Raw genomic sequence first — 23,074 nt, forward strand, 5'->3', positions numbered from 1 at the left:
TGACAAATGCTGGAGAAGATGTAGAAAAATTGGAACACTAGTGAGAAACTGGAAATTGAATTGATGCCATCAATTGGGGAATGACTAAATAAGTTATGGTGTATGAATGGAATGGAATATTATTGTTCTGTAAGAAATGATGAGCAAACTGATGTCAGAAAAGCCTGGAAAGACTTAGATGAACTGATGCTAAATGAAGTAGGAAAACCAAGAGAACACTGTGCATACTTACAGCAAAATTGTGATGATCAATTGTGATGGACTTGATTCTTTTCAACAATGAGGTAATTCAAGGCAATTCCATTGCCTTGTGATAGAAAGTGCCATCCGCATCCAGAGAGAGTACTATAGGTACTGAATATGGACCAAAAGCATAATATGTTCATATTTTTGTTGTTGTTATTTGTTTGTTTTTTCCCTTTTCATTTAATTTTTCTTGCATAGCATGATAAATATAGAAATAAGTTTAGAAGAATTGCACATTACTTACTGTCTTAGGGAGAGGGGAGAAAATTTTGGAACACAAAGATGAATGTTGAAAACTATCTGTACATGTATTCAGAAAAATAAAATACTCAAGACCTGAAAAAATTGGAACACAAATGCACTTCATAGACTTGTCTCTAGTCTAACCATTCTGGAGAAAAATTTGGAATTGTAGTCCAAGAGTTATAAAACTACATATTCTTTTATCCAACAACATGAATACTAGGTCTATATCCCAAAGAGAGCAAAGAAAAGGAGAAAGATACTATTTGTATAAAAATATTTATAGCATCTCTTTAGATCAGAAGAGCAAGACAATTCCAAAGGACACATGATAAAATGCTATCTACCTCCAGAGAGACAACTTAAACATTTGAGTGCAGATTGAAGAATGCTTAATTTTTTTAAACTTCTTTTAGTTTTATCATTTTATTTTATTTTTTTCTTTTGCAACATGGTTAATATAGAAATGTTTGGCATGATCTCTGATGTAATTGGAATCAAATACTTGTTTTCTCAAGGAAGGGGAGGAAGGGAAAATGATTGTTAAAAATTCTTTTACATGTAATTAGAAAATATTTAATGAAATAAAAAAAAAAGATAAATGACACCCAGAATTTAGGACCCTTAATTCCTTCAAAGTGTCACAAAAGGGTTAAGACTGTTAGGACCAATTACATAAACATTAGAATGCAGATACTGACAAATCTCTAGAAATTCAGGTGTTTATGAAGTTATGACAAAGAGGAAATTAAAACTCTTGCTTCAAACAATAATGGAGGCAAAAGTTAAAGTCTTGTTGAAGCAGATCTATAAAGTCAAGTTAGTGTTTGTGAAAACAGTAGGACATGAAAATCTATCCCCTTTCAATTAAGAAAGGTACTAAGGTTGTTGGGAGCAGGGGAGTCATTAATTATTCAGGTCAGAGTTCCAGGAGCAAAAGCCTGTCTCATTCCCCTGCAATTCCTTAATGAGCATGACTTTATTACATGACAGCACTCTAATCAATACCAGTTAACTATTCATCTGTTCATATAATTACATGTGCCCACCATGTGCAATGGAAGAATTATGATATGCACAGGCAAGTCTAAAATAGTCTATAAGCAAATAAAGATTTTATTGAAAGTGTAAACTAAAACTATAAAAAAAAAAAAAAAAAAAAACAAAAAACCTAACCTGATACTGCATTCTTTTTGGCTATTTAGCTTTTTGGCTAAAATACAAAGATTTTAGTAATCTTTGGATGCTTGATGCAATAGAAAGGAGGAGGAAAAAATTGAATCATGAGACCTGAATTGAATTTCTGTTTCTTACTACCTCTGAAATTCTTTATCAAGTCTCTGGGCCTGTTTGCTCATCTATAAAATGGATGTGGGTGATGTGGAGAGCTACAGATGATCTGGAGATGTCTTCCCATTCTAGATCAATGATCCTATGAGATTATTTCTTGGAGACAGAGCACTCACTGTCCATCCATTCCATCAGTTCCTACTTGACACATTGGTGGGTATATGATTTAATTGGTGTGGTGGGCCCTGTTTCTAGGAAGGCAGATTGCCATGTCTTCTCATCACCTCTGCTTCTTATCCATGTTTTCCAATAATTTTACATAGTATTTGCCCAACAAAAGGGAATCTTTAGGGAAATTTTAGTTCAAATCCAGCCTTACACTTTTCTTGGCTTTATCAACCTGGGTAAATCACTTAACCTCTGTCTGCCTCAGCTTCCTCAACTGTAAACATGGATCATAATAGCACCAACCTCCCAGGATCATTGTGTGGATCAATGAGGTATTTTTTAAAGTGCTTAGCTTGGCATTTAGTAAATGCTAAATGTGCATTCCTTTCCTTCTTCTCCTATCCAGAGAAAACCACTTTGTCTGCTTTGCATCTTTGCTACATAACCAGCTCATCTTCTTTTCTGACCATACTCATCCTTCATAGGATGCAAAATATTACTGGCTACATATTGCAGCATACCTGAAAGAAAGAACACCAGCTGAACCAGTGTATCAAAGAGTTCGGCACTTTAGATCCTTAGGGCACTGACGTATTGGGAATGAAGTAGAAGCAGCACAGATGCCCTTGCTTCAAAGGGATTAGAAGGTTGTGGAATAAGAGCTCTGTTGATTGTAACTCCCCCTTAGCAGAGCCAAGTTGAATTAGAAGTGAAAAATGATGTCTTCTTTGCCAGATATGGCCAAAGAGCTGGTAAGTGCTACTGTTGAGCTTGGTTCTATTTAACAACAAGGCTCCTTACAGACAGAAGGACCTGCTATGCAATGTTTTGTGTCCTTTTTCACACTGAGGTTACTACTAGGAACTGCTATTCTTTCCTGCCTGCAAAGATATTAAGTGCCTTGGAGTATATAGCATTTCTTCTAATTGACAAAGGAAAAATGATATCTGGGTTTCATTGTACTCCCCCATTCCCAAATTCAACACAAAAACAGGTTATATAAAACAAGTTGTTTTATTTACAAGAGATTATAGTGTAAAATATACAATTATGAAAAATAAATGGAATGGTCCTATAAAAAAGTCAATTTCTAGGCATATTTATAATAGAAAGAACTATACAAGTATATACAATCAATAACATCTCAAATAGTGAAATATAACTGTACAATGTGGCACCTCACCCAGCAGAATGTAAGGTCCTTCCCAACAAGGTCTACTTCCTTTTAGTCATTAAGCACCTACAACATAGGAGGTGCTTTATAAATGCTTGCTGTTGTTCATTCTCTCTTTCTATGAAGAATAACCTCATCAGGCTATTATAATTTAATTTTTGACAATAATGAAAAATTTGATAATAAATACTGCAACATGAATTTTAAAAACTCTTAAGTGCAACCGTGATTCTTATTTACAGGGAAAAAAATTCTTGGCATGTATACCTGCTTTTAAAGGTAAGTAAAAATTATGCTAATGGCTATTTACAGATTAAAATCGTTACTGTATTTTTCTTTATGAATAATAATGGCAAAAATCAAAGACCAATTTTAAAAAAACACATGGAATTATACAGGGATGCACTTGAGCCAGTTTGTATCAGCTCACAAGAGCTGATGGTTAAATTTTCACTGTGAGCCATTTGCATCTCGAAATTGGCAAACACTACAAATTATGGCTTGATTTATTATTTTATTGATTGTCCAGACCAGAAACTTATTGAGAAAATGTCAATAATACTGATTAAACCGTGTCACATGGTTTCAATGAGTCATTTGTTCAACATTTACCAGTGGATCCCTGGAAACAGAGCATAAATTTAGAAAGGGGAACGTATAGTATACCACCACCATTTTACAGATGGGAAATTTGGGGCCTAGGGAAATGAAATGACTCGCCTGGAGTTACACAAGGAGAAAGTGAAGGAGGAAGGATTTAACTCAGGTCCTTATGTCATCATCCATCAAGGCAACAAAAAAGACACCCTGGCTTAGGAACCAGGAAATCTGAGTAGTAGTCCTAATCTTTTGACTGGTTGGATGACCTTGTAAAATCAATTTCTTTCTCTGGGACCTCATTTTTGATATCTATGAAACAAAGGAGTTGGATTAGGTGATTCCTAAGATTTTTTTTTAACTCTATTATTCTAAGATAACATTTTAGGGAAGGTCAATGAACAAGTAGCTTCCAGCTCTAAAATTCCAAAATCAACATACAGAAAGCAAAGAAATACATTTTTAGGTAACTAGGTAATCAGTTACTTCCAGCATGCAGTATCTCTTAATTTGATGCCATCTACAAATACATTTTTTAGCCTTTTTTTTTCTCTCCCTCAAAATCAACAATTGCTGTTAGAAGGCTAAGCAAAGGAAGCATACAAAGGAAAATATAGAACCACTGTTTTGGAGCTGGAAGAGACCATAGCAACCATTTAGTCCAGTTGTCTCATTTTACAAATGAGGAAATGAAGGGCCAGAAGAGGTTAAATGACTTGCCTAAAAATCATACATTATCAGTGACAGGACTGAGATTCAAAAGCAGGTCCTGTGTCTGCCATATTATGAAGTGTCTATTTAAACTGAAAGCCCTTTCTTTATGTGGAACACTTAGAAACAATGGGTGTGGAACTCCATCTGAACTGCAGTATGATCTCTGCTGATCATAGAATGTGATAGGAAGACACTTCTGAAATGTATAGTATGCTTTGTCCTACAATGATATTTCTATTTGATGATATGAAAGGTGTATCAGTAAGAAGCTTTAACACTGGTTGAACTAGAGGAGTAGGAGCTGGATTTCCGAGATAATTTCTTGGAAGTGAGAGACACTTGCATTCTATTCACAGTCCGAACACTTCGACAAAGAAGAGTGTTCTTAGCATGATCCCTAAAATCTTGAGAAACAAAGTAATAGACAAATGGATCGATACAGCTGTTAAGAGTAGAGAGACAGAGAGCTACCATGTACAGAGCATAGATCTGGCTCTGGCTTCTGGTTCTAATCAGGAAATAATGCACCACAAGTAAAGTATTGCTGGGTGTGAAACAGATCAGATACATGGCCAGTACGGTGATGATGAGTTTGATGGCTCTTCTCCTCTTCCTTCCAGAGTCATCCATAGCAGAAGAATTGAGTGTCCTGATCATTAGGATGTAGACAGAGGCCGTGAGACAAGCTGGGAACAGGAAGACCCCAATGGCTAGAGAGAGGAAATAATTGAACATATCTCCCGCCAACACATTAGCAGGCAAAACATCATGGCAGGTTGTGATGTTAAGGTCTGGAATATAGACAGTTTGTTTCACGATATACAGGGGAATGGTTACCAGCAGAATCAGCAGCCATATTCCAATGGAAACCCCTATGGCAACGTTAGACAACTTCCTGGAGCGCACAATGGGATTCATGATAACCCAGTATCTCTGCACACTGAGGCAAGTCATGAAAAGAATGGAACAGTACATGTTGCCATAGAAAAAACCAATTAACACCTTGCACAAAGCTTCCCCATAAATCCAGTTGTTGCCATTTAAATGATAAGCAATCTTCAAGGGAAACCAGATTACAGATAAGAGATCTGCCAAGGCTAAATTGGCCATGTAGATCACGGCAGGGTTTTTCTTCTGTGTTCGAAAAAGGAAAACCCATAGAGCCATGCCATTGCTTGGCAAGCCAATGATAAATACAATTGTATAGACAATTGGAAGGAAGACAGTGGTCAGTCCTCCAGTGAGAATCTCAGTAGAAAATGCATCCACAGAGAATCCTGGCTCTGGCAAAACTTCTCCCTTCCCACTGGATGAGATATTTGGTGGGGGATTCTTATGACCAATAAAACTTCTCCCTTTGCTTCTGTTAGATTCTGAAAGAGAAAGAGAAGACAAAAGGGGATCAGTTTATTTATTTATTTATAATAACTTTTTTATTGACAGAACCCATGCCAGGGTAATTTTTTACAGCATTATCCCTTGCATTCACTTCTGTTCCGATTTTTCCCCTCCCTCCCTCCACCCCCTCCCCCAGATAGCAAGCAGTCCTTTACACGTTGAATAGGTTACAGTATATCCTAGAAACAATATATGTGTGCAGAACCGAACAGTTTTCTTGTTGCACAGGGAGAATTGGATTCAGAAGGTATAAATAACCCGGGAAGAAAAATTAAAAATGCAAGCAGTTTATATTCATTTAGGGGATCAGTTTAAGACAAAATTACTAATTTTAAAGTTTTAGTTTATTGGTTCAATTAGATGCATTTGAAATTACATGGCAACAAGGTTGAGGTAAAAAAAATACAATGCTGACTTTTGAGAATTTCATAATATTTCATCATGTTGATCTACTTGTCTCTATGATATTCACCAATGCTCAGTGTTCCCACTATTCTATTTTTTTTTTTAGTCTCTCCATAGCTTAGTACAGTGACTGACACATAGAAAGCATTTAAAAAATGGTTATTTTCTGACCAACACATATTTCTAGCTAGTAACTTTTAATATTCAAACTCTGGATCAATTAATATGGACTGGGTTTTAGCTACTTCTTTTTAAAAATCATATCATTTAGCACAAAGAAAATCTAGCATTAGTTTTAAATTTTTTAATTTCACAGTGATGATCTGTCAATCCAGAATTGTCAGTGCAAAGCACAATTCAGGAATTGATCCTGCTAATCACATTATTTCTTTACAGAAATCCTGACAAATGAAATAGCTTCTTGAACTCCTGGGAAAGTGCTTTTTCTCCTCCCTCCCCCACGCAAAGACAAATAGTAATAACAACTTACTTCAAATAGCACTATGGAGATTACAAACTACTTTTTTTTTTTTTCCAAAACCTCAATGTTAGGCAGATAGTACAAGCTCTTTTGTTCCCATTTTGTAGAAGAGACAATTAAGCCTCAGCAAAGTTAAAAGTCTTGCCCCTGACCACACGACTGATTCCAACAAAAGTCTCTTGATTAAAGAGTATAATGCTCATTCTTTTTTACCGAGTTGCTTCTCAACAAAGGGCAAGGACCTCATCTGCAAAATTAGGGGTTTTGCGTAGATTTCTCTAAGATATCTCCTAATTCTTACTATCTAAACATCTATGATTGCCTTTCCCCTATTATAGTTCCCTCAAAAGAGAATACAAGGAGGAAAGATTATAAACTTAAAGCTGGAGATGACCTCAAAGATCACCTAATCTGAACTTCGTTTTACAGCTGAAAACTAACATGATTGATCCAACATCATCCACATAGAAAAATAAAGGGCTAGAATTTGAATAAAGATTGTTGGACTCTAAATCCAGTGTTTTTTTTCAGAAGTACTTCCCAGAATCCTCTCTACGAGTCTTTTTAATTTTATTTTTACCCAATCAAAAAAAATAGTTTTTACCTGCCCAAGAGCTGAGAATTTAACTATAAATGTGTAACATGGGCCATTGCCAGATAACTAGAGGCTAAAAATAAGTACACCCGCCTACTTTAGAGTGGATAATATACAAATGACCTATTTTCTGCCAAACTTTAAAGTCTCTTCCCCTCATATGCCTATTCCAACCCCAATTCAAGTTTTATATTTTTGAAACGGGAAGGAGACACAGAAAAAAACATTTATCTTCTCTTAAAGTTAAATATATTTAGTCCTTCGTGGTGAAAAAAAAGAAGAGAAATGACAAAGTACAAGAAAGTTACCACATGTCCTAGAGAGATATGTCACAAACTGTGGTTCATAAACCTGGTTTTAAAAATATATCTATATACAACTGTACTTCAACATAATTGGTTACTTTGTGTTATATTGTGATATGTTCAATTATTTCCTTTCTCTGGCCAGTGGGGTCTTCCTGTTCCCAGCTTGTCTCACGGACTCTGTCTACATCTACATAATAATCAGGACACTCAATTCTTCTGCTATGGATGACTCTGGACTTTGTGTTATATTGTGTTTTGTGCATTTAAAAAACATTATTCTGAGAAGGTCTTCATAAGTTTCACCAGGTTGCCAAAGGGGTTGATGGTACAAAAATGGTAAAGAATCCCTGTTCAGGAGTACTATTTCCCAGGCCAAACAATTTTACAAACCAATAAAATATTTAAATTCCCTAACAATCTGCTCTGTTTTCTGTCAATGTAAGCAAGCACTGACATTCTTCATGGCTAGAGTTTGTAGTAGGGGAGGAGTGGGAAGAAGAAACAAAGAGGGCAAGAAGAGGAAGCCTGAAACAAGAAGGAGGAGAAAGTAGTCTCAGTTGAAATTCACAGGCTTTAAAAAGTAAAGACCTTTGGTAATAAAATGGTTTATAGACCAATAAAAAAGACTGATGTAAAAATCCACAATGACTGCATTGTTCCATCCTTATGCCCACACAACTTACCCTCAGTCCTTTCACAAGTTTATACAATAATTCAAATGGTATCATCTTTTCCCCCTTTTAGCTCCTCATCTACTCAGCACAAAGTACAATTTCTTTTTTTTTTTTTAATTATGTTTAAAAATATCGATGTATGAAGACTTAAGTACTGAAGTGTAATGAAGAGACACAGTAACAATAATAACCCCTTTATTTTCTGTGCAAGATTGGAATAACTACAATCTTACAAAATTCTACAATATTAGAAATGGACCAAGGGACTTGAGAGATTATCAAGCTAGGCTACCCCTAATTTTCTAATTAAAGAAAGGGAGGTTGAGAGATATAAGAATTTGCCCAATTCTTTCATTGGGTATATTATTTTCTCAGTTCTGCTATATTGCTCTGCACCAATTCATAGAAATCTATGTTTCAATGAATTCTTCCAATTTGTCGTAAGATAGAAATAGAACTCAAGACTGTTCAGTCCATGCTTTTCTACTACTTAAGTAGCAAGAATATTCTGTACTAAGGCTAAAAGCACAGTTGAAGCAGTGTCTACGTTATACTTCTTTTCTGATCGTCACAAGTATTCAGCAAAATTTTTAGCATGTAAGTGTTGCTTTAAAATTATCTGCTAATTTAATTATCAGTAATTTACATTAACAGAACAAAATTTCAGAGCAGATAATAGAAAAATTAGAGAATAGTCTAGCACTCCAAATCTGGACTTCTGCCCTGTCTGGTACTCAGACTTAGGGAAGTGTATCTTTTAGACATACATTAACAGCTTCAGGGATCATGGAAGATAACACACAATCAAAAATCTGCAAGTCTGTGAAAAGGAGATAGCTTAAGCAAAGAACTGCAAAGTGGGTGCCTGTCAATTAGTGAACAGCTTACAAATTGAGACATATAAATGTCGTAGAATATAACTGTCCCAGAAAACATGAAAAACATGAGGAATTCAGAGAAACAAGATAATCTGCGTGTAGAGTGAAGTAAATCGAATCAAGAAAACAATAAACAGTACAATAATGTAAATAAAGAAAATGATTAAACAGTGCCTAATGCTGTGTACTTATATTGAATAATATTGATCCCAGAGAAGAGGTGGTAAAGTGAACCACCCTTCTCTAGTGTAGAATGGGTTCACAAAGATCAATGTTAGATGATTTTGTTTAATTTTTTTTTTCTGTATTGCCAAGAAAGGCCCATTTTGGGGTGGAGAAGAATATATCTGGAAATTCCAATGATAGACAAATAAAAGGTCTTAATAAATTTTTCTTTAAAAATAGACTGCCTAGGTGTAAAACACCTTTTTGTACATACTTCTCACATCAACCTATAAGATAGTGAACTCTATGAGGAAAGGCACACGACCTTTATTTGATAATAATAGTTTATATATGATAATAACAGTTTTTTAAATTTCCTCTAGAACCCAGCCCAGTGAGAATTAATTTTGTTGAATCACAATGAAATGAACATGCATTCTAGAGTTTCTTAAAGATATCTTCATATCACTAAGTGGTCCTGGTTTCCCAAAGGGAAAATACAAACATATTTAACTCACCTTAAAATATAAATATTATCAAAAATGTTTAAGCACCTGAAGGATCTAGAATATACAAGATAAAGATGTAATAGTCTCTGCTCTCAAGAAAGTTACATATTTTTGGAAAAAATATATATCATGCAGCTTTTTCTGAATGCTATAATACGTTTTCAACACTCAGATACTTTGCTCAACTGAAGGTCCATATCTGATAAAAATAGTATTAGACTTCTTTTACAACATGATTAATATGGAAATATTTTATATGATTGCATGTGTATATTTATGTGTATTTATATGTATACACATATACATATATATCTTTATAGATATATCATATATATAACCTATATCAAATTGCTTATTGTATTAGGGAAAGAAGAGGGGAAGGAAAAAGAATATTTGGAACTCAAATTTTATAAAAAATAAATGTTAATGTTAAATTAAAAAGGTTTTGTACAAACACAAACAAAACCAATGCAGTCAAGATTAGAAGTGAATAAAAAAATCTGGGAAACAATTTTTACACTAAATGTTCATGATTAAGGCTTCATTTCTAAAATATGTAGAGAACTGATTCAATTTATAAGAGCACAAGCCATATCTCACTTGATAAATGGTCAAAGGATATGAACAATTTTCAGGAAAAAAAAATTAAATACATTTCTAGTCATATGAAAAAATGCTCTAAATCACTATTGATTATAGAAATGCAAATTAAGACAACTCTGAAGTACCATTTTACCCCTCTCAGATTGGCTAAGACGACAGGAAAAGATAATGATAAATGTTGGAGGGGATGTGGGAAAACTGGGACACTAATGCATTGTTGATGGAGTTGTGAAATGATCCAATCATCCAAGCAATTTGGAACTATGTCCAAAGGTTTGTCAAACTGTGCATATTCCTTTAATAGCTCTACTGTGCCTGTAATCCTCAAGAGAACAAAAAAAAGAGAAAAGGCTGTACCTGTGCAAAAATGTTTGTAGCAACCTTTTTTTGTAGTGGCAAGGAACTGAAAACTGAGTGGATGAATTCAGTCCATCAGTTGGGGAATAGATGAATAAGCTATGGTACATGAATGTAATGGAATATTATTGTTTGATAAGAAATGATGAGCAAATGGATTTCAGAAAAGCCTGGAAAGACTTACCTGAACTGGTGCTAAGTGAAGTGAATAGAATCAAGAGAATATTGTACACAGTAACAAGAAGATTATGTGATGATCAGCTGTGATAGGATTGACTCTTTTCAACAATGAGGTGATTCAAAGCAATTTCCAATAGACTTGTGATAGAAAGTGCTATCTGCATGCAGAGAGAGCTGTGGAGACTGAATGTGGATCAAATCAGATCACAGTTTTCCACCATTTGTTGTTTGCTTGATTTTTTTTCTTTCTCTCTCTCTCTCTTTTTTTTTTACTTTTTCAGCAAAATGAATATAGAAATATTTAGAAAAATGCACATGTTTAACCTATATTGGATTGCTTGCTTTTGCAAAGGTGAAAATTGAAAATGATCTTTGCATGTATTTGGGAAAATTATCATTAAAAAAAGAAAAAAAAAACATTATCAATAAAAGCTGGCTCCTTCTTGGAAAAAATGAATGTTAAAGATTTTCTTTACATATAATTTTTAAAATACTATTTAAAAAAAAGAAATAGGGACAGCAAAGTGGCGCAGTAAATAGAGCACCAGCCCTGAAATTAGGAGGACCCAAGTTCAAATCTGATCTCAGACACTTAACACTGTCTAGTTATGAGACCCTGGGCAAGTCACTTAACCCCAACTGTCTCAGCAAAAAATTAAATAAATCAATAAATAATAAAGGTTAAGCAATAAAAAGCATTAGATTCACAAAAATGCATTTTGAAAAGAAAGTTTGTTATGAACAAATGTTAAGCACAATAAATACAATGTTATAATGATGGTTTTTTATTTTTCAAAATATATGCAAAGAAAGTTTTCAATTTATCCTTGCAAAACCTTGTATTACAAATTTTTCTCTCTCCCTCACTCCTTTCCCTTCTCCTCTTCCCTCAACAAGTAATCCAATATAGGTTAAACATGTAACAATGAATACAATGTTGATGATAATAGTAAAAAATTAAAACTGAGTAAGGGAAAAAGAAATAAAGGTCCTAGAGAAGAGATAACTAGAATCATATCCCTTCCTTCATATCAAAAAGAAGGGAAACAGAATATTATATACACTGTCAGATAAGGTTTCTATACCTGCTGGTTTTGCTGAATTATTCTCTTTTTCTTGTGGCTCAAGATAAGAATAAGGACTGAAAATGACTGAAACATAAAGACAGCATCAACAAAATCTATTTTGAAGGCATTTTTAAAAATTTCTTTTAAAAAGAAAACACATATCCTAATAGGATGGCAGTTAGAGATAACTTCTTTTTAATTGGATGAAGACTAGATTAGTAGTCAAAATCTCTAAGCAGAAAAAAAATGCAAGGAAATAACATTGTGTTTTCCTTAGCTCTATGGAGACTGTTTTTGACATTTAAAGTAAAAGCCTTTTGAATAGGGGGAAAGTTATGAGAACAGGGACAGCGAGTGCATTGAAGGCAATTGTGCTATCAGCCTTATCAAAGGTCTTAGGAATGGAACCTGGAGACAACTAGAGCTGACCAAGGCAAGCGAAGCAGTGTCTTTTAAAAGTCCAGTTTCTGCTCCTTGTGTACTAGGTCTTAGATGATTGTAAACAACTTGGCTAAAAACATAACCCTAAGAAGTTTGGTTTTGGGTGCAAATGGATTGGGGATGTGGGAAGCAATTGGGCTTATCAAACTGTGCATGCTCCTTTAATGGCTTTACTGTGCCTGTAATCCTCAAGAGAACATTTGTTCTCTTCCCTCTCCAATATATCTTCTACATAGTTGCCAAAATTATATTTCTAAATAATATTCCATATTATTGTTCTGTAAAAAATGACCAGCAGGATGATTTCAGAGAGGCTCGGAGAGACTTATATGAACTGATGCTGAGTGAAATGAGCAGAACCTGGAGATCATTATACACTTCAGCAATACTATATGAGGATCAATTCTGATGGAAGTGGCTCTCTTCAACAATGAGATGATTCAGGACAGTTCCAATGGTCTTGTGATGGGTATAGGACAAAAGCTATCAGACTGATCCTGTCTGTGGATCCAGTGGATCCAAGACTATGAGTTCATCTTCTAAGGATTTTATTAAAAGGGGCTCCCTCTCTTAAGAAATCCAATCTATACAAAAATAATCAAAAATTTTTTTGGCAATAGCAAAAACAAAAATGAATCACAAACCAAAAAAATTCAAAGTAGTTTGTTCAACAATTGAGGAAGAATTGAGTACAATAGAGGACACTAATACAAAGGCTAAATTAATGTTTATAAATAGGCTAACCACTCTGTCTCTATTTCCTCATCTCTCACTCACTTCTTAACTGTCTGCAATCTGGATTCTGACTTCTTTCAATCCAAACTACTCTCTCCTCTGTCATAGCTTAATTGCCAAATCAGCGAACTTTTCCCTCAGCTCTCATCCTTCTTGACCTCTCTGAGGCATCTGACAATGTTGAACATGCTCTCTCTTGGGTACTTCCCCCTTTTTGTGGTTTTCATGATTCAACTGTACTATGTCCTCTGCAGCTATTTCCCCAATTTACACTCACTCTGGCAAGCTGGACGCCTAAAAATGGGTGACTATTCTCCTTAAGAGTTTCAGGGTAGGGGCAGCTAGGTGGTGCAGTGGATAGAGCACCAGCCCTGAAGTCAGGAGGACCTGAGTTCAAATTTGATCTCAGACACTTCCTAGTTGTATGGCCCTGGGCAAGTCACTTAATCCAATTGTCTCAGAAAAAAAAAAAAAGAAAGAAAGAAAAGAAAAGAGTTTCAGGGTAGATTCCAGGAGTCAGGGTTAGTTTCTAATACTATCCTTCATGAATCCCCATCTATATATGCTCCCAACACCCATTGTTTATCAAATAGCCCATTTTAGTAATGAATGAGAAAGGGCTAATTTATTGAGATGACAAAATATGAATAATTGGTATATAAACATGCTCTAAAAAGTCTAGAACATAAGACAATATAATCTCTCACAAATAAGTACAGAATCAGGGGAAAGTGGATTTAAGCTTGGCAGCATGTATTCAAAGTAGTAATCCACAGCTCCTGGTAGCTGGAAGTCTAATTTTTCCTTTGTGGTAGCCATTTGAACTTCTCCTGAAGTGTAGTCCTCTTATGGACTCCTGCAGGTAGTTTGGTAGAGTGCAAATGTGTGTTTAATCTGGCTTTGGCAATACTCAATTTCCTGGTATAGACACTACTAATAATCATTACTGTTGCTACTCATTTCTGTTGTGTGGGCTATCTTTTTCAGAACCACATGACCACAATCTAGGAGTTATGCTTGGCTTTTTGTTTTCCCTCACCCCCACCCATTTCCAAACAGTTGGTATATCTTGTGGAGGTAGAATCCATATCTTTGGCATCTCCTTCTGTTCACTTACAGCATAATCCCTCTAGTAAAACCGATCATTATCTATTCACCATTCACTATTACAAATGCCTCTAATTAATCCTAAGGCCTCTAGTCTCTTCCCTCTCCAATATATCTTCTACATAGTTGCCAAAATTATATTTCTAAATAATATTCCATATTATTGTTCTGTAAGAAATGACCAGCAGGATGATTTCAGAGAGGCTCGGAGAGACTTAAATGAACTGATGCTGAGTGAAATGAGCAGAACCTGGAGATCATTATATACTTCAACAATACTATATGAGGATCAATTCTGATGGAAGTGGTTCTCTTCAACAATGAAATGATTCAGCACAGTTCCAATGGTCTTGTGATGAAGAGCCATCTACACCCAGAGAGAGAACTGTGGGAACTGAGTGTGGTTCATAACATAGCGTTTTCACTCTTTTTGTTGTTTTCTTGCATTTTATTTTTCCTTCTCATTTTTTGTTGTTTGATTTGATTTTTCTTGTGTAGCAAGATAATTGTATAAATATGTATGCATATATTGGATTTAATATATATTTCTACCATGTTTAACATATATTGGACTACTTGACATCTAGGGGAGGGGTGGGGGAAAGGGGAGCAAAATGGAATACAAGGTTTTGCGAGAGTTAATACTGAAGAATTATCCATGCCTAGGTTTTGAAAAATAAAAAGCTTTAATAAAGAAAAAAATAATATTCTAAATATTTGCTATACTTCTAAAGCAAAAATCTAGGTTATGTTCCTCCTCAAAAAATCTCCATAAAATACAAAATCCTGCTTTTCTTTTATACCTGGTCACAATCAGCCTCCAGCCTACTACTCCAGGTTCACTGCACAATACTACTCTTCATATCCTCTCTATTTCAGACAAATAAGTTTTCCACAATTGCTGTTTTCTACAATTTGGCATTATCATCTCTCATTCACTAGATAAGCTGTCTGTCACCCATTGCTAGAATGCACTCCATAAACTCCTGGATTCCTTTAAAGCTCAGAGGAAATGCTACTATCTACATGAATCCTGTCCTGATCATTCAGGCTACTAATACTCCTCCACCACCATTTATATATATTTTATGTATACACATGTTTTCTATACCCCAATAGAATACAAGCTTCTTGAAGGTAAAGATTGTTTTGTTTGCTTTTTCTAGCATTGTGTCTGAAACACAATAGGCACTTAATAGCTTGCTATTTGATTTTTAGAATCCTTTCTATTATTATAATCTACCTTGTCTTTTCTATTCTATCACTCTATCTGAAGAAATAGCAGGGGACGATATAGGTTTGAAGCAATTTTTAAAAAATTGTTCTTTGCTTTAGGGATCGTCAGAGCCAAAAAATCTGTCACCAAGTTGCTAATCTTTGGGGAAGGAATATGCTATGTGGGTCCCTTCTGTGGAACTTGTGGGAGGTATCATAGACAAAAGTCACACTGAATGAGCTTTGCCAGGATGACTTTTAATAAGCCTCACCAGAGGGAATAACCATATTAGGGATGTCTCAGATCCATTTGAACATTATACTGTAAAAATTTACAAATATAAATGACAACAAAATATTATGGCAAGACATTATCAAGTGACAAGGAATAAAGAAAGTAGTCTAGAACACCACACAATCTATGACAATATAATATATTTTGAAAATAGCAGCATCAAATTCTGATAAGACAAAGGAAGTAGATTTAAGAGGGGGAGAGATGAGCAAAAATGATGCTACTTTCTTAAAGTTTATATGTGCATGTGTCTATGTGGGTAAAATTCTTTTAGAAAACAAAATTGTTTAAAATTTATGATTTTATAGGTGAACTTTACTCATTTGTTTGGTTTTATTGAAACATTAAATTCATAATAAAATTATTATTATTATTATTGCTGAGGCAATTGGGATTAAGTGACTTTCCCAAAGTCACACAGCTAGGAAGTGTTAAATGTTTGAGACAAGATTTGAACTCAGGTTCTCCTGACTTCAGGACTGGTGCTCTATAAAATTATTATTTAAAAAAACAAACAAAAGGAAGTACAGCTAGAACAGAAGTAAGAGATGTCCATTAATAGCAGTGAAAATAGAATATTGTCAGGAATATTACAACATATATATTTTATAGCCTCAATCCAAAGTATCAACTTATATACCTATTATAAATGTTTTCTCAATTCCTGAATATAAAAGCTACACAGAACTTGCATTTAAAAGATATTAATAATCATTAAGTAAACATTTGTTAAGTGCCTAATTTGTACCAGGCACTATGCTAAGCTCAGCATAAGGAGGCAAAAAAGAGTTACTGCCTTCAAGGAGGGGCAAATTATCTGCATGGATATAGAGAGCTGTCCTTATCAAAGTCAAAGGTCATCTAAGTCCTTTTTTTACTATATCTACTCAGAGATAGTTGGCTTACTCAGTATCTTATTCATGTAATCATAAACCCAAAGTATTTGTACAGACTTGAACTTGTACAGAATTTCCCTGGATTCCTACAACCTACCAAAAATGGTTTCTTCATAATCTTCATATCTTCATCAAAGTATATAATTATGACTTCAAGTGGTTTCAGATTTAAAATTCAAATTATGGGGAAATAATAACTTCATTTCTTTTATGTTCCTTTTATAATCTTATTATAATGAGAAATAATCTCACTCTTTTTTTCTCTGCATATACTCTCCTTATGAGTTGTTATAAAGGCTCTTTTCTAAAATTACAAAAACATAAAAAGATAAAAGAATTCAGTATATATGTGCACATGTATCTTTCTAGGGATACATACATATATATATGTCATGTATGTTTATATACATACACATGTCAGTTACAAGACTAGCCTTATCATTAAAACCAGAAAATTCCCTTACTGAGCCTTTATCCTAAAAAGGAGAAGAGAAGAGACTAAGCTTTTATATTGTACCTACACCACACATTCTGCTAAGCAGATTTTTTTTTCTGCAAATATTTTTCAGTTAACCCTCATAATAATAGTACACAAGTATTATTATTTTCCATATAATAATTCTGTGAGCCCCCTAAGACTGACAATAAACAGAAGATGACAAAATTTTGGAGGATCTGTGGAAAAATAAGCGTATTAATGCACTATGATGGAACTATGAAATTGGTCCAACCATTCTAGAAAATAGCTTGGAATTTTGCCCAAAAAGTCACTCAACTATGACCTAGCTATCTTACTACTAAGCCCATCCTCAAAGAGAACAAAGAAAGAGAAAAAGAATCCATATATACAAACATTTTTGTAGCAGCAAAGATACAAAGTGGGCATACAATTGGAAAATGGCTTGAGATATAAGAATGTAATTGAAAACTATTGTGCCAATAAGAAATGAAAAAGGGATTGTTTTAAAGAACCTAAAGAGATTTGCACGAACAACAGAACAATTTCTACAGTAACAACAACATTGCAAAACAAACAATTTGGAAAAATTTAAAAACTCAATTTAATGCAATGGCCAACTGTCACTCCAGAGGCTGGATGATGAAACAAGCAACCCATTTTCTGACTAAGGGCAGAATGAGCCATAGATGTTTCTGGATAAGAACATGGGGGACAAACAATTACTTATTAAGGCCCAATTATGTACTGGAAACTAAGCTAAGCACTTACAAATATTATCCTATCTGGTGGGCACAATGGGAATTTGTTTTGCTTGAGTACATGTATTTGTTATAAGGGGTTTGTTTTTTCCTTTCCTTTTCAGTTATTGGGAGTGGGGAGAGATGGAAGGAAGAAAAAATTGATTTATTTTTATTGTTTATTTTATAATTAAATAAAAATACATTTTATAATTTTAAATTGTCTTAAAAGACATTAAACATCATGTAAGGTAGATAGTTCAAGTATTATCATTTTACAGATGAGGTAGCTGAGGCTCTGAAAGTCTTGGTCACATTGCTAATAAGTGAGAGGTTTCAGTTGAACATTTTTTTCTATCACTCTCCATTATCGATAAGCATCTATTACATAGGTGATAGGCCAGGCCCCGTGTCAAGCACTAAGGATACAAAGATTCTTATTAAAAAGAAAAAAAAGAGTCATGCTTTTTGAATAATTCACATTTAAATGGTATTTTGGGGTTTATATTTTTTTCAAAAAGACCCTGAGAAATCAATAACAAGCATTCATAACTTTTATTTATAAGATCAAAAGCTTGGATTCTACCTATTATAGTATTATAATGCAATAAAATGCTATGGCACTGAAAAAACACTATGAGAAACAGAAGGAAATAGGAAAACATGAAAATTATGCTAATCGAGGTAAGTAGCAACAGAACAGTTATTACTGACTACAACTGTATAACAGAAAACAAAGCAAAAGGAAAAGAAACTGAGAGGGAAATTCAGAAAAGTATTCTTTGTTGTTGTATTTTATTCATTTATTTGATTCTCTTTTATTAGAATGTATAATATATTTTAGGCTTTATGAGTGATATTCCCCTTTATTTTGTACTTTTAAGTTTGGCCTTTGTCAATAATTATTAAGCATGTTATTTTTGATTTCATATTTTCCCCTGATAACATGTAAAAACAATTTTTAATATTCATTTTTAAAATGTTTGAATTCCAAATTCTTTCCCTACCTTCTTCCTCTCCCCCCCATTGAGAAGGCAAACAATTTGATATAGATTATATATGCGTGCAGTCAAAAGCATGTTTTTAAAAAAATAAAAATTAAAAAAATTAAAAAATAAATATAAAATAAGTAGTTCACTAAAAAAAAAAAAAAAAAAGGATCTGTCCAGAGAAGACCATGTTCATCAGTTCACTAAGTGCTTACTATGTGCCAATCAACAAGACAAAGAAGGGGATAGGGAGTCACAATAAAAGGTAAAAAACAACCTCTGCTTTCAAGGAGCTCATATACTAATGGTAGAGAAAACATGTAAATAACTAGGACTGTGAAGGATAACTATAGTGAAGAGAAGGTAGTCTCAGAGAGGAAGAGGCTAGGAAGGGTGGATAGGATTTGACTAGACTTAAAGAAAGTCAGGGAAAGGAGTTTCATTGTTATTAACTAGTGAGGTGGGGAAATTCCAATATACATTGTGGAAGTAGAGAGGCCATTCATCCAGAGCCAGGAAGATCAGCCCCACCTCTGCAGCTAACTAGCTTGAGCAAGCCACATTATCTCTGGGGTGAAGTTATCTAGATTCGGTAAAATTCTAAAATGATCTTTAATTTGCCCTTGAGCCTCTCTGTTATAATTTCCCCATCTGGGAAATAGGGATAACATTTATCTTCACTGTCAATTTCTCAGGATCTTTCCAATGAAAATATTTTATAAATCTCAAAGTATCATAAAACATGAGTTATTCCATTTCTTACATAAAGCCTTACTTATAGTAAAAGCTAACTAAATGGAATGATTCTATACATATTGTGAAAAATACCTTAAAGAAAAAAGTAGCTTTAAGTGAGTTGTACACAATGTTTGTAGTAAAACTGAGGAGCACAAAGAGGTGAGAAAACACACATTACAGGACAGCAATAGAAAAATGGATATACGAGACAGAGGAGTCGATAAGGCAGACATTCATAGCTAGTTTACCATTTCCCAAAACATTCTCATTTTACAGATGAGGAAACTGAGGGAAACCCTTGGATTAAGTGACTTGCTAAAAGCTAGTTAGTATCTGAGGACATATTTGAACTCAGATCTTGCTGACTCCAGGCCTACCTGCCCACTTAGTTCTACTATAAATACTCATTTGTTCAGAAGCAGGCAATTCCAGTGTCAGAGAAAGGGGTGGGTAGATTGAGATGATGATCTTTTCCACTGAAACAGTGAACCTCATTTAATATAAACACCAAAATACCATTTAACCACCTTTGGGTAAATGACAGTCTAATTATGTGGGAAAAGAGCTGGGATATAATATTAAGTAGCCTTAGTTAAACAGTAACTTGTTGCTTTTCATGAAGCCTTTATTCCACTCTCTGACCAACCTCTTACCTGACAATATCCTGAGTTACTGAATACAGGTTTTCTATGTGTCTTTCTATTCCTAGTGTCTAGCACAGTACAGAGAACCTACAAAAAAGAGCTTGGTGAATTATGCGTTTTCCATAATACAAAATTAACTCTTAAATATCTTCATAGAATTGTAGGATTATGAACTTATTTCACTTTAGAACAGATTGGCAAATTGGGAAATCACAATTTCCAAAGGCCTAAAACCAGATAAGCTAAATGCTATTGCAATGCCAAAGAATGGTATTTATTCTGTTTATCCTGAGAAAACAGACCTAGAAAACAGACCCATGATACATGTATACATTTATTATCCCATTACCAGACATTTTCCTAGCTGGAAATAAACAGTTTACACAAGTTCTTTCAATCTCATTCCAAAAACTGTGATTTCTTTCTTTCCTTCTCTCTCTCTTTCCCTCCCTCCCTCTCTCATCTTTCTCTCTTCTTAGTTTCTTTGTGCAGAAATAAGGAAAGTTGAATCTGTGAAGAAAGATTTTTACAATAAGTAAAAAAGTATAACTTCAATTTTTTTTTTTAAATAAAGGGATTTGGAGTCTCCATGAAGCCTTGGAAATATTAAAGAGCATATAATTAATTTCTTTTTTAAGAGACAGCATACAAAAAAATAAACCCTAGCCACTTATGTATTCTTTTGTACTTATTTGTAGTTTTCTTAAAAATTGGATCCCCATTGAAAGTGCATTGTCTCACTTTCAAACCAGATATCTCTCGCTCCATCTTTACTGGATCACAGCTCATTCCATAATGGGCATGTCCATGTTTTTCTTTATGTAGAAAAGGTACACAGGTTCAACAAGAACACCAAGAAACTTGTTAACAAAGAGCTACTCCATCCTGTACTGTACTGTATTGTCCTCTTCTCTTTTGCTTACACAGAAAGCAGGCGAGTCCATTGCCACATGATCACAACAGCTGGCATCTGGGTGTATCATTAAAAAAATGTATAGCTGAGACATAGTCAGGAGCCCAAAGGTCTAAAATTTGCTAGACATTCAAGCTGTCCCTAAACACTGAAGCTAACTTCCGAACCTCGAAATGACTGAATTAGTAGACAGGATCTGCTTTTTAAAAATGGCAGGACACCTGTTCAGGTACCAAAGTTTAGGACTCTTCAAAGATGCCTGATAAAGACAAAAGTCCATTTGCGGTCTCCCTGTCAGAGATGTGTAGGAGCTGGAGAGAGTTTTGTGACAAAAGGTTTTTGAATGGAAAAATTAGGGCATTCAAAGGACTCCCATTAGAGAGTACACACGGAGCTCCCAGAGTCTGAGTAGTGTAACTTTACATCGATGAGCAATAGACACCCTCATGGGAATCAATCTCGGCAGCAGCTTCTGAATCAATGCTCACGGCCAGGTAATAATCTCCAAACTATAACACCCCATCCGGTGGGACCCGCCAAGGAAGTCACAAGGGTTTGTCAAAAGGTTATAATTACTTAATGTTTGCAAAATGAGATAGTCCCAAAGCCCAGCAAGCGGGCAGTGACTCCACCCAGCAGAGATTTAGGGGGTCCAAATGCCAGGCGGAAGGCAGAATCTGATCAGCAAGAGCCGCACCTGAGTCACTTAGAAGTAGCAGATAAAGCAAAGGATTTGGAACCAAAAGATCTGAATTCAAATATCCACCTCTGCCACTTACCAATTGTTCGATCTTAAGCAAATAATTTAACTTTCTGACGCTCAGTCTCTTTACTAGTAATTTAAGGTAGGGAGTTTAACATAAAATGATCACCAGGGCAGCTTTCCGTTTTGAAACGTACAATCTTCCTTTCTCCCAGGATCAGCAGAAGCATTTCTCATCATCTTACCACCGTATTAACAACCTCCTACATTCGACTGCTAGGGAAGACTTGCCTCCCTTAGTAAAAGGGGCTTCAGTGCTTGAATCACAATAGGTGCTATAGAAAAGCTTATTGCCTTCCCTTTTCTTTTCTCCCTAATGCCAGCTAAGAATAAATTCCCATCACCTCAGAGGAGGGCAACTTGTTAAGTATTTAAGACTTTCCAGATTCGTCCAGCTCCCTTCCCAACCCACATAGCCTAAGGGCACCGCGGGGTCCGAAAACCACGCCACCTGAACCCAATTCCTTCTTCGGTGGCCCGGAAAGAAACTCACTTTGTTCCTACCCTGGAAAGACTTGCCCCTTCCGTAAATCTTACCTGGAGGCAAGACATCAGAGGAGGAGGAAGAGGCGACTGCAGTGGCTAGTAGGGCTGCGCACCCCAGCAGCCACGCCGGGCCCCAGGCGCGCATCTTCCCGCGGCAGCCCAGCAACCAGTCCTGGGTTGGGACAGCCGCTGCTACAACCCCCGGAGCTGGAGAGCTTCAGAGCTGACCCAGCCGCTGCTGTTTTTCCTTTGACCCGCCACTCCTTAGACCCTGGAAGACAGAATCCAGTACAAATTTCGGGCCAAGGCCAAATCCACCCTTCCAACCAGGAGCAGAGATAGAAGTTTCACTGAAACTTGAGGCTCACCTGAGGGACGTCAGCGCCTGGGGATCGGCCCCGCCCACTTCGAACCTTGGAGCCGAAGTCCCGCCCCCGTGGAACGCCCACCTGTCGGGGAGGTAGGGGTGGGAATGGGGGCACGCCCTCAAGCTTAGGAAAGTGGAGGAGGAGTTCTATCGGCAGAGAAGAGGTTGAGACTCAGGGCCGAAGCCGGTGAGGTCACTGCACTGGAATGTAAGCCGCAGTCTGGGGTGAAAGAAAT

At 35.4% G+C, this 23,074-nt stretch overlaps 1 protein-coding gene across 1 annotated transcript; it reads right to left on the minus strand.

Moving 5' to 3' along the window:
• Positions 1-2,942: 2,942 nt before the first annotated feature.
• On the minus strand, positions 2,943-22,624 carry F2RL1 (F2R like trypsin receptor 1). The gene is made up of 2 exons (XM_051991973.1): positions 22,523-22,624; positions 2,943-5,805 (listed from the first exon to the last, which is right to left on the minus strand). Exons 1-2 carry the CDS (start codon positions 22,614-22,616, stop codon positions 4,691-4,693), a joined length of 1,209 nt encoding a protein of 402 aa, XP_051847933.1. The 5' UTR covers positions 22,617-22,624; the 3' UTR covers positions 2,943-4,690.
• Between the last annotated feature and the right edge of the window lie 450 nt (positions 22,625-23,074).

The sequence above is a fragment of the Antechinus flavipes genome, chromosome 1 (genome assembly GCF_016432865.1).
Source record: "Antechinus flavipes isolate AdamAnt ecotype Samford, QLD, Australia chromosome 1, AdamAnt_v2, whole genome shotgun sequence".
In the NCBI taxonomy this organism is placed as follows: Eukaryota; Metazoa; Chordata; class Mammalia; order Dasyuromorphia; family Dasyuridae; genus Antechinus; species Antechinus flavipes.